General features: G+C 27.9%; 2 protein-coding genes across 2 annotated transcripts; both read right to left on the reverse strand.

Annotated features, from left to right (window-relative positions):
• Positions 1-1,351: 1,351 nt before the first annotated feature.
• LOC130932923 (uncharacterized) lies at positions 1,352-3,177 on the reverse strand. The gene has a single exon (XM_057862385.1). It carries the CDS (start codon positions 2,029-2,031, stop codon positions 1,468-1,470), a length of 564 nt encoding a protein of 187 aa, XP_057718368.1. The 5' UTR covers positions 2,032-3,177; the 3' UTR covers positions 1,352-1,467.
• Positions 3,178-8,991: 5,814 nt separating this feature from the next.
• Positions 8,992-9,449, reverse strand: LOC130936554 (two-component response regulator 24-like). Its single transcript, XM_057866642.1, has 2 exons — positions 9,249-9,449; positions 8,992-9,168 (listed from the first exon to the last, which is right to left on the reverse strand). The coding sequence occupies exons 1-2, from the start codon at positions 9,447-9,449 to the stop codon at positions 8,992-8,994; spliced, it is 378 nt and encodes a 125-aa protein (XP_057722625.1).
• Between the last annotated feature and the right edge of the window lie 2,305 nt (positions 9,450-11,754).

The raw sequence follows: 11,754 nt of genomic DNA on the forward strand, positions 1-11,754 counted from the left end.
CGACGTTTGATATTTGGCTTTGCCAAGCCGACTTGTGGCTCTTTAAATATTCGGATTGTGGCCTTTATTTTCGTAGCTGCTTAGTGTAGTGTTTACAATTTTGTTGGCTTTCCGGGGTGATCAGTCTCGTCAAGAGTTGCATATCCTTTTATAACAGTTAAAAATTTGTCTTAATATATCTCGTTTACACTGTAAATGCTTTAATTTAACATGTATCTTGTTTATAGTGTAAATCAAATAAGCTTGCATGTATCTCATTGACAATGTAAACTAAAGAAATTTACCAAATTTATACCGTCAAATTTGTGGATTTTCGAAAGGAAGAATGAGTTAAATATGAACTTTTTTTAATTAAATAATATAAAATATTAGAAGTATATACGAAAATAAAAAATTTATAATTTTAAATATACTTCTTTTATTTTTATTTTCATTTTATTTATTTTATTTTGCACTTCCAATATATATACTCTAAATTATGTGACTTAATTTATTTCTTAAAATATAAATGGCTCTATTTTTGTTTTCTATTACAAAACTCGTTTTTATTTTTGTGATATATTGTATTTTAGTTATTTTTGTTCCAAAATTGTTTTCAATTTAAAAATTAAGCTAGGATTGTTATATTTTTTTTGTTTTTCATAATTTGAGAAGAGATATTACGATAGACAATTTTGTTGACATTAAAAATTTTTTTAAAAAAATTATGAAAATATTATATTATAATTTAACTATTCTTTTATCTGTATTTGAATTATAATAAAAAATAATATTATAAAATTTATAAAAAAATAAAAAAATAAAACAACTCTCTAATAAATTTTTTGTTAAAAATTTAAATTTTAACCAAATTAAAAAATTGATATCCAAACTAAAGTAACAATTTCAAGAATATAATAATACTTTTTAACAACAACATCTTTAATTTATATTATGTGTTAAAAATTTAATACATAATAATATATTCAATGTTGGAAATCAAACGTTTTTATTTAAAAACGTTTTAATCATTTTTGTATGAGACTCCACTAAAACTTTTATTTGTATGACATGAATAGTCAATAATTGTATTATTTTTTTACACTATCAATTTATTAAGATTACACTTTTAGTATTTTAAAAACCTTTTCGATAACTTAAAACTATATTATGATTTCAAATTGGATTGCTAAGCAAAAATGTCCGAATAAAAGGGAATAACAAATTAGCATAAATCTTTAAAGGTAAAGTTTAAATTAGTCTCCTATATTTAGACATAATTCTATTTTGATCTTTAAGGTGTAAAATATTTTATTTAAATTAAAAAAAAATTTCATTTAAATCTTAAGAATCAAAACAAAATTACGTTCAAACGTAGAGGACTAATTTAATTTACCCTATATTTAATAATAATTACTTGAGTTGCTAAAACGTCATAAGTATGTAATACATAAGGGAACCTTGACAAAATTTGGCATTAATTGTTGGTTAACATCCCATTGCAGATCTAGATGCCCTAATTATGTTCCTCTTCTTAATCCAAAAGAGTAAGCGAGCTGTTTGAATCAAAGCAATACCTAAGAGTATGATACACCAAGAACCCCCAAGAAGAAATCCAATTTTATAAAATCTATAATAAAGTTGATCAGGTGCCACCAAACCCAATGCCCACAGATATGTCAAAAGCATGAAGCTTACGGCAATGGTCATGTCAATGGTCAAAACCCACATGACGACCTTGTTCTTAAGTGGGAACCCACTAATGAGAATGAGCACCACACAAAGTGATGCAAAGAAAGATATAGTGTTGAAGAACATGAATCTCACATAGTCCTCTGACCAAACATACCCTACAACTGCAGTTCCTGCTTCACACACACCATAGGATTTGCAGCTATGCCCTCCATTTCTTGTATTTTCTTGCCATACCCCTCCTGGAATGTCATTGTTGCTATCACAGTTGCCACCACCATGAGTGTGCCACGTGTCTCTTCTATCCAATTTCCTTGGTATTGTAGATATTTTGTGTAGAAATTCTCCCATTTTTTCCATTTACTGCTTAGTTGTTCATGTGATTCTTCTTGCTCTTGGTGGTTGTTGTGGAATAAAAATTGGTATGTCTCTTAGCCTTTGAATTCTGGATTCAATTAAAATGTGTTCAATTGTGAGGCTTATGAAATCTCTTGGACAATGATCCAATACTTCCAAAGCTGTTAGACCCTTCCTGTTCATAGCTTTTGCTGCTGTTCTTATCTCGGCTAGCAAAAGTAAGTATCTTATGATCTGCAAACAAGTTAAACAAAAAGTTCTGATTACTACTTGACTAACCCTACATTCATTTAAAAAATACAAAAAAACTTTTAAAATTTTCAAATAAGTTCATTCAGTATACTAACATTTGACGTAGGAATTGTTTTAGTAATTAAAATTTGTCAAAACAATTTTCGAAAATTGATTTAAGTTAATATAAACCAAGAAAAGCATGATTTAATTACTAATACAACAACAATACATGATTAAATGAAAGCTTTGGTTTGGTGTATGCATCACTATAGTACCTTAACTTGGCGAAGACTCACTGCTAAATGCAGAAGTGTGTTACCATCTTTATCAATGGCATATAGGAGCTGTTTGGCTCCATGCACTGATTCCACTATGAATTTCAAGGCCTCAAGGTGATTACACCTAACACATCAACCATCTTCCAAACAGAGCATGGCTTCAATCTTATCAACTCTTCAATGACGCAGCCAAGTGAAGAGGAAGGTTACCATCTTTGTCTTGGATCAAGCACGTGTCCGAATTCTCCATAACCAGAGCTTTCACTATCTTAGTGTGTCCTTCAGCTGAAGCAAGATGAAGAGGACAACGTCCGTGGCTAAACTTGGTTCCTTGCTTAGAAGAATCTCACATAACTCCAGATTTCCAAGCACAGCTGCTATGTGTAATGGGGTTTCTCCGAATGGAGAGAATGAAAATGAAACTCTGCTCAGATTGAAGGTGTTTATTAAGGTTCTTAAGCCACCATTGTTGTTATTCAATGATGCTTGATAGAATGCCTGCCTTGTATTATTAATAGTTAACTCTTCTGTCTCCATTAAAGGAATAATTGATGTGGATGTTAATGTTAATTTAGATACTTGGTTTGTTGTTAACTTTGATCAATGTTGGTTTTATATAGAATATTAGACAGAACTTAACTAGGTTGACTTGCATATATAACAATGTGTTCGACTTCTTTTGCTTCTGTCGGGTTTAATTTACATGAAGATCATGACGCGTTTGAAGAAAACGAAGCAAAGTTTGAAACGGTCCTCCGAGTAATTTATTAGAGTTCATTTCCTGGAATTTTCAGCAGAGAAAATGCACAAACGAGTGAACGGCAGAGTCAAATAAAACCAATTAAATAGCAATATGTTCGCGAAGCAATTTAATTTTATAATCAAATCTAAGAAAATATTTTTAATAAATTTTCACTCAAGTGTTCAGGTATTCGTATTTACATATTCTCTTTTCCTTCTTTTATATATAGATAGAGAAATATTAGAGAAGATCAGAATTTATTATTTTTAGTCATTATTTAACTATCAATTCAATTTTTTTAATCTAATTTCTTTAATTTAATAATTTAACAATACATTTTATCCCATACTTTTAAATATTGATAGTTAATTAATGATAAAAACTAATAAATTTTGATGATCTTCTAATATTTTATATATACACTCTTGTTAAGCACTCTTTTTAAATAGACTTTTTTTTTTTTATAAACTCTTGTTAATATCTTTACACCATCTAAAATCAAATAAGGTTTTATATTTAAGATTGGATAATAGCTCAACACATCTGTCTTTCTATAAGGATGGATTGCCAATGAAATTATTTGTTATGGTAAAAATTAAAATGCTGACTGCATCAGAGATAATTTCTCCGTTGTTATTAAAGATGGGATCACCGTCATCATTTGTTTTGATAGCTGAAAGAATTGAAATTTTTTTATCTTCTATGAGATAATTATCCCACCATCTATTGAGTTGTCCTGACCGAAAACAATAAAATTTACAATTGCTTTTTCGAAATTTTTATGGGCAGTTTGATACGTTGTACAAATTATGGTCATATGTTATAATATATGTATAATATTATACTTAATTTTACCGTCTATGTTTCATTTATAAATGTTGTTGGCATTAAAACTATTGAAGTCTAGTTTTCTATCTTCGAGAGCTAGATCAGATGCAGTAATGTAAGATTAGGAAAAAGGTTTTGTAAGATCTTTCCATTTTATAATGAAAGTTGTCATAATGGAATTGATTCTAGGTGAATCTAGACTTTTTTTGGAATCTTGTGACTCTTCATAAATGATATTAATAGCTGTTTTTGCTGATTGTCCATTGACTCTTGTGGATGATTTTATGGTTTGAGAAGTTTTAAGGATAGTTATTTAGCTGAGAAGATGATTAATTTTTTTGTAACACTTTCGATGTTTATGATTTTTGGACACACTCCAACGCTATCGTGTCGGTATTCGAACTTACTCAACCTCTTGAGTTAAGACTAAGTCAGCCTAACCCTCAATATTTAACAAGAAAGCTAAGAACACAAGAGAATATAAGAGAAAGGAAGCTTTGGTGGAAAGAACACCTTGAGTAATAAAGTGTTTGTTACAAATGACTCACACATGACTCACACTCTAACTCTCACCTCCTATTTATAACCATCCACCTCTTTAATGGATGGTTAAGATTAAATCTAATCACAGTCCAGATTAATCATCTAAAACTTTCATTACAAATATCTATTCTACCACAATTTTCTAAATACTTCTAGAGTATTTCATACTACTCTTCATACTTTTATATACATCCACACTCTTCTAGAATAATTTATGACTTTTTAGAGTCATCTAGAACCTTCTAGATTATTCCAAGACCTTCTAGGACATCCTAAAACGTTTCGAAATTATCTAGAGCATTCTCAAACACTCCAAAAATCTATACAATTACCGTTAATTTTAATCTTCTAAAATTTACCGTGATATTTGTCTGGCTTCGTGGCTAATTTTAAAAGTTTAAATAAAGGTTTTTCTAGAAGTTTTGATGTTGAGGCTTCTTATATTCTAAAATTTCGAGAACTAAATTTTTACCTTAATGTTTGAAGATATTTGTTTGTATAGTTGACCTGTTTTCATAATATTTTTTATGTCTTTAGACTCAACGGTTTTGTCCAAATTTTTTGTTTTGAAATGTGAAGCCATAACAGGGTTATGTTTCGCGTCTAAGGTATTTATGAGGATGAATTTTTCTGTTGAAAAAATTCAGATTTAACTAAATCTCCATCCTTTTTCAAATTGATATGACATTTATAAAACGAGATATACTCTTGTCATATTTAAAAGGATAATCTATGTAACGTTTGATGCTATATGCATGAAACCAATATGCATTTTAACTTGTTGGAAAAAATTATAAAACTTTCCTCTAAATTCTAATACTTGTGGTGCTTTATAAGTCTGTAAAACTCATTTTTTTTGGAGTTTTTTTTTTTTTTGCAGAGTTAATATTTTTACGTAAGGCTTCTTTATCAATAATGAGTTCTTCAATTGACATGGATATCATCATTTAAAGAAGGATATGTTGGATATTGAATAGACTGTTCGTCTATATTCTCTTCTTTATGGTAAATTGGTCTAAAAATGTTGGAATTAATTTGTATTTTTATAAGATTAATTTTAAAATGGATGGTTCTAATATGTGAATTTTTAAAAGAAAATTGAGAAGAGATTGAAAAGGATCGTCTGACTGAGGCCAAGTCTGATCTGTATGTAGAATCCGCTTCTAACCTTAGAGAAAATGAATTTTTTCTATGAAAAAAAAGATTTCAATTCTTCCAATTTCATCTTGTTTAATCTCTTGAATTTCGGGAGCTTGTCTAGCGTTTAGGGTTTATGGTTTAGCCAGACTTTCAAAATTTTTAGGAGATAAAATGTGAGACAAAATTCATAGCCTAATTTCGGACAGTATTATTCCATACGATTTTTTAAGTTATGGCCAATTAATCTCCAATATCCAAAAATTGGCCTTAAAAATTTGTCAAAATAACAAAATTCAAAGACAACTAACCTACAAAAAGGCTCAAAACAAAAAAGACATCTGTTCTTTCTATGAACAATTTGATCTACTCGTTTGTCACAAGCCAAGAACTAAACTAACTAGACTAGACATAACAAACAATAGCCATATGAACCACCAATTGCCTCTTACAAAGTAAGAGTTTTGCCGTGAGTTTTTATTCCAACTTTCTCCCTCTTTACTTCACTCTCCAAACCACCCATATGCACTGTCATTATTGCCATTGTTAAAATTTATTTTTGAAACTTCACTCTCTAACTGTCATTGTTGATGTTAGAATTTGTTTGCTTGCAATTTTTTTTTTATATTTCAAAACGCTGTTGTTTCGTATGGTTTAAAAAAATTGATCGGGTCTCAGTTTGGTTCTACTGAACGGTTCTCAATCGAATTTTTGTTTCAATACAGATTTCTAAAATTAGCAATTTTACATGTGAACTGAAATGAATTAGTCACCATTTCTCAGTTTGATTAGTCCAACCGACTATATATATATATATATATATATATATATTCTTTTTATGTGAATATAAAAAGAACAAATTTTATTTAGTAAAATATAATAGAGAAAAAAAAAACTCTTTAATCGTAGAAAAAATAATTTGTATCATTATAATTATAAAATAATTTGTAACATATTTTAATTGTTTGATTGATAAAATACAATATATAAAAACGAATAAGAGACAGTAAAGTAGGAGATATAGAAAGGAAAAAAATAAAAAATGTTTAATTTAAAAAATATTTTAATTATAATAAAAAAATATTATATAATATTTTTTAGTTGTTTATTTCTTTTTTTTTAGTGTTTCATAATATCTTCTAATATGCTAGAATAAGGATTAATCCACTGCAGATCTAAATTTTATTTAAAGGTTTGTTATTGGTCAATCAATTACTATATACATAAAGTAAAATTTGAATCTCCAAAACATACTTAAACAGATTAATTAATAAAATAATTATTAAATCAATCCAAATTAATTATTTTAGTTGCCTAATTAATAATATGGAATTAGTGTGATCATCCATTTGGATTCAAAATTTTTAAAGGTAGGGCTAAATAGAGAATAAATAGATCAAGAATTCCTACGCTTGTCATATTAAAAGTTCATCTAGCAAACACAAAGGACTGAAAGAACAATTCAAATGTCATATTTATTTGTTTATTTAGGGTCTTTCTTTTTTTTTTTTTTGGTCAAGGTTTATTTAGGGTCTTCAGATGTCATGCTATTAAAATATGACTACCATTTATTTTGGTCCACTATTGAAGTTTTTTTTTTTTTGGACAGGGTGAAGCTTTTCAGTTTTAGTATTTGGAATTCGCCCCACTATGCCTTGCTTGGGCGTTTGTGTATTTTTACTCAACTGGATTTTATGTGGGTTGGCCCATTTTTGTTCACTTGGATCAGTTTATTTTTTTGGTAATTTAATCCGAAGCGGATACTCAAGTAAAGATGTTTACCTGTCACACTATTATAGACATATAAAATCATCTTTAAAGTAGAATGAAAAAGTAATTAAAGTAATGTTAAATTTGCGCGTGGTTATGCAGCATCCACGTCCTGAATTCTCTTAAAATTGTTGATTGCCTTATTCTACCAAAACAATGTACTCCAAGATTTTCAATCCATAATTCCCTAAACCGTGTTAAAATGAGCAACATTACTATATCATCCTTTTATTTTGGTTGATAAAGTAATGATATTGTACTGATCTAATAAAACTGGTGGCCCCATATAAAAACTCATGCATGAACATATCTGCATCATCATTCTATTAATAATAATTATGCATGAACATATCCTTTTCTTTTATTTCTAAATTTTGAATTTATAATTAAAAAAAAAGAGATAAAATCGTCAAAGGTATATATATTCCCTCCCCAGTGAAATGTTTCTATTGTTTTTGGAAATTTTATAATAGTGGCATACGAAAATCTTATTATAGATAGAATTTTTATTTTCAATAAATACTTAAATAGTTAGTATATCTCAAATATAAAGAACCAGATCCAAAACAAAATATTTATTTCTATATATATGTAAACTCCTGAACATCAAAATCAACATTCGTATAACCAGAAAATAGTAAAGATCTGTGCACGATTCGTATAACCTGATTTGGCATAAATTTGTCTAAAATGTTCTTTTTTTTTTACAATTTAAAACAAGTTATTTTTTAATTATTTATTTAAAAGATTGGATATCACTCTACCTCATTCTTAAGAGAAAAAAGTCCATTTTATTCAAAATAACATCAAATTTCTCTTTCGCTTCTTTCCTTTATATATTATCACATTTTTACCAAAACATTTATGCCTAGTATATATTACATACGTGCTAGAAAGATAATAATTAAAAATTATTTTATTTAATTTAATATTTATAATTTTATATTTATTACATATAATATTATACTATAAAAAGAGTTTTAAGTATATCGAGAATACTGATATTTCAGTTGTTTTAACCGTTGATCTGAATTATAAAAATATATATAATATATATTAATTGAAATCAACGGTTAAAACAATTGGAACACCAATATTCTCGGTATATTTAAAATTTTTCTTATACTATATTTATTACAACTGAAAATAATAAATACAAAATAAAATAATTTTAGATTAATTTTTATTCTCTTATAAATATTTTTATAATACATAATACACCAATTCACAGAAACTTGAAACACCTAAACTCCAAAATCTTCATGAGAATATATAAAAATAAAAAGAGAAATATATAAGACCTAAATAATGCAAAGCCCAAACAATTAAAAAAGAAAACAATAAGAACCAACTAACAATATAGCTTAGTGAATAGCACATCCTCAATTTCATGAATTATCCAACAATGCAACTATATAACTAAAATAGAGTTTAATTTGTAACATAGAATTTGTGAATGAATGAAGTAAGCTTAGAAATATTAAGAGGCTTCTCTAAGTATTCATCTAATCCTGCTTCCATAAATTCTTGAATATGTGATTCCATTGACCGTGCTGAAACACCAGCAATGGTGCTACAAATTCCCATTGATCGAAGTTCTTTTATTGCCTAATAATATATCAATCAAAATAATCTCATTATTAAAAAACACAAATTAAATAATTAATTAAATGTAAATAAATAATTACCTCGATGCCATTCATGATAGGCATATCCAGGTCAATTAGAATTAGGTCAAAGGTTTGACCAGAGAGATGAACATTAATGGCTTCTTGACCATTTTGCACAACTTGATTTTTCACCCCAACACTGTTCAACATCTTTCCATGGATAATTCGAACCATCCTATCATCATCAACAACAAGCGCCGTTAGTTTATGAGAATCCATGATCACTACCTTAGCTTGCAAATAATTGCAACTGGGATCTTCAAATCACTACTAGCTACTACTTCTTCTCCCTATCAAATCACCTTTATTGTTTTTATTTTTAATAATAGACTAGACATAAAAAAAAGAAACAAAGACACATAATTGGTACGTAATATATATACTATGTTAGTGATATTCAAGATATTGTTTGAGAGTGTACACATGACACTAACTTTAATTTGGATTTGATAGTTCTATCTCCAAATCCAATAGACAATACGTATGGATCATATACTAAGTAGATATCTATTATTTGCAATGGATCCTAATAAAAAGGAAAAAAAAAAAAAAGATTTTGTTCAAAATCTCATATCTAACAAAGTGTAATTAGTTTTTCCAAAATGGGTTGATTCTAATCTTAAATAAACTTTTAGGGCATTTTTTTTTTTTTTTGCAAAGCATGGGACAATATATTGCAAAGTATATTTTTGGGTCATTTTATTAATATTTCGCTTTCGTTTTCTTTAACAACTAAAGTAAAATTAAGCAAAATAAAAGAGTAAATACTATTTTCGATTCCCATGGCTATTGCTTTACAAATAAAGTGTCTTTTTATAATTTGAAAAATTTTAATTGATTTTTAATTATTTAAAATATTGGTTTAAATAACTTTTGGTATTAATTTAGGAGGTTTTTGACACATTAGCAGGTTACCATTTACAAAAATCATTTAGACTAATAACAAAGGATGTTTAGATCAATTACTTGGATAGTTAGAGATCGACTAAAAAAATTTTAACTTGTGAATATATATGTTTTGTTCTTCGAACAAATGGTTAAAAATTGAAAAAGAGCATTTACTCCAAATAAAACTTTTATTATTAAACTCTTTTGAATAAAATTTAAAAAAAAAAACAATTATTTGAACCCATAAATTTTACAATGCTGACAAAAGTGCCCATTAAATAAGGAAACTAATATTATACTCATGAAAGATAGGTTTTGTGTGACAAAAATACTTAAATCTTAATTTTTTGTTAACTTTTTAATAAAATTTTCAAATTATTCCCATATTTTATTTTCATCCTCAATTCTACCACCATCTCTTCTCCAAATCCCAAATTTTCATAACTCTCACCACCTGATTATCACTGCCTCCCCTCTCTCGATCCTTCTTCACCAACACCAACTCTCTTGTTACTTGTGTCAAGAACTTCCCTCAAAACCGTGGCATTATCCTTGCAATCATCAATCCAGTTGTACTACGCTTTCTACTACGACGACTCCAAGACTTTGATTCTTCTCATTGGGTGGCTTTCTGCTGCTATTTTTTTCGTCTTCCTCTAAACTGTTCGCTACATAAATCTTGTTTTTTAGCACAACAAACTCGTTGTCTTTTACAAGTTCCTTTAAGAGGTGATGATGACATTGTTGGTGGTGGTGACGGTAAGTAGTGGCAGTGAAGATGGAGAAAAGAGACAGTGGTAATAAGGGATCGGATTAAGTTAATGGTGGTGAGGGTTGTGAAACTTTGGAATTTGAGGAAAAAGATAGTGACAGATTTGAAGTTGAAGATAAAGGATAGAAGTAATTTAGAAATTTTATTAGAAAGTCAATAAAAATTAAAATTTTAGTATTTGTGTCACACAAAACCTATTTTTAATGAGTATAACATCAATTTTCTTGTTTGATGAGTATTTTTATAAGTGTTTATAAAGTTCAGGGGTAAGAATGGGTGTTTTTCCAATTTTAAAAATATAACTTTTCTTCTTAAACCCTATGTGTAGAATTCGATCTATCTATGTCTTAGTATATCTGTGTCGTACAATAATACAACAATAATAAACACGAGGAACATGTGTTCATGTCCATCTTTTTGTTTTTTCCTTCAAATAAAGAATAAAAGTTCACATTTTAATTTTTTTCAATTTACCAGATGTTACGTAATCAATGTCTATTAATTAGCTAGGTAATCGTTTATGCCTAACAAAAATAATTGAACAAAATGCTCAATGTGTCAATGTAGACTTTGGTTGTAAACATATAAATAAATTTATATTATTATTACTTGGTTTAGTATAGTGGAATATTAATTATTAATTCGCAGCATTTGGTATCTTTTAGAAGCCAAGTAAGATTCTATAGTCTACTACAATTTAGTTTTTGGCATCTTTTTATGATGGAAGTACAATGATGCTAGGATAAGTGAAACTTATGCCATAAATGGATTATATTATCTTGTACTTGAGTGAAAAAGAAGTTTAAAATATGATATTTTAAAGATATTAATTAACATATGCGCATGCTTTAACGAAGATTATTT

The sequence above is a fragment of the Arachis stenosperma genome, chromosome 6 (genome assembly GCF_014773155.1).
Source record: "Arachis stenosperma cultivar V10309 chromosome 6, arast.V10309.gnm1.PFL2, whole genome shotgun sequence".
Lineage (NCBI taxonomy): Eukaryota > Viridiplantae > Streptophyta > Magnoliopsida > Fabales > Fabaceae > Arachis > Arachis stenosperma.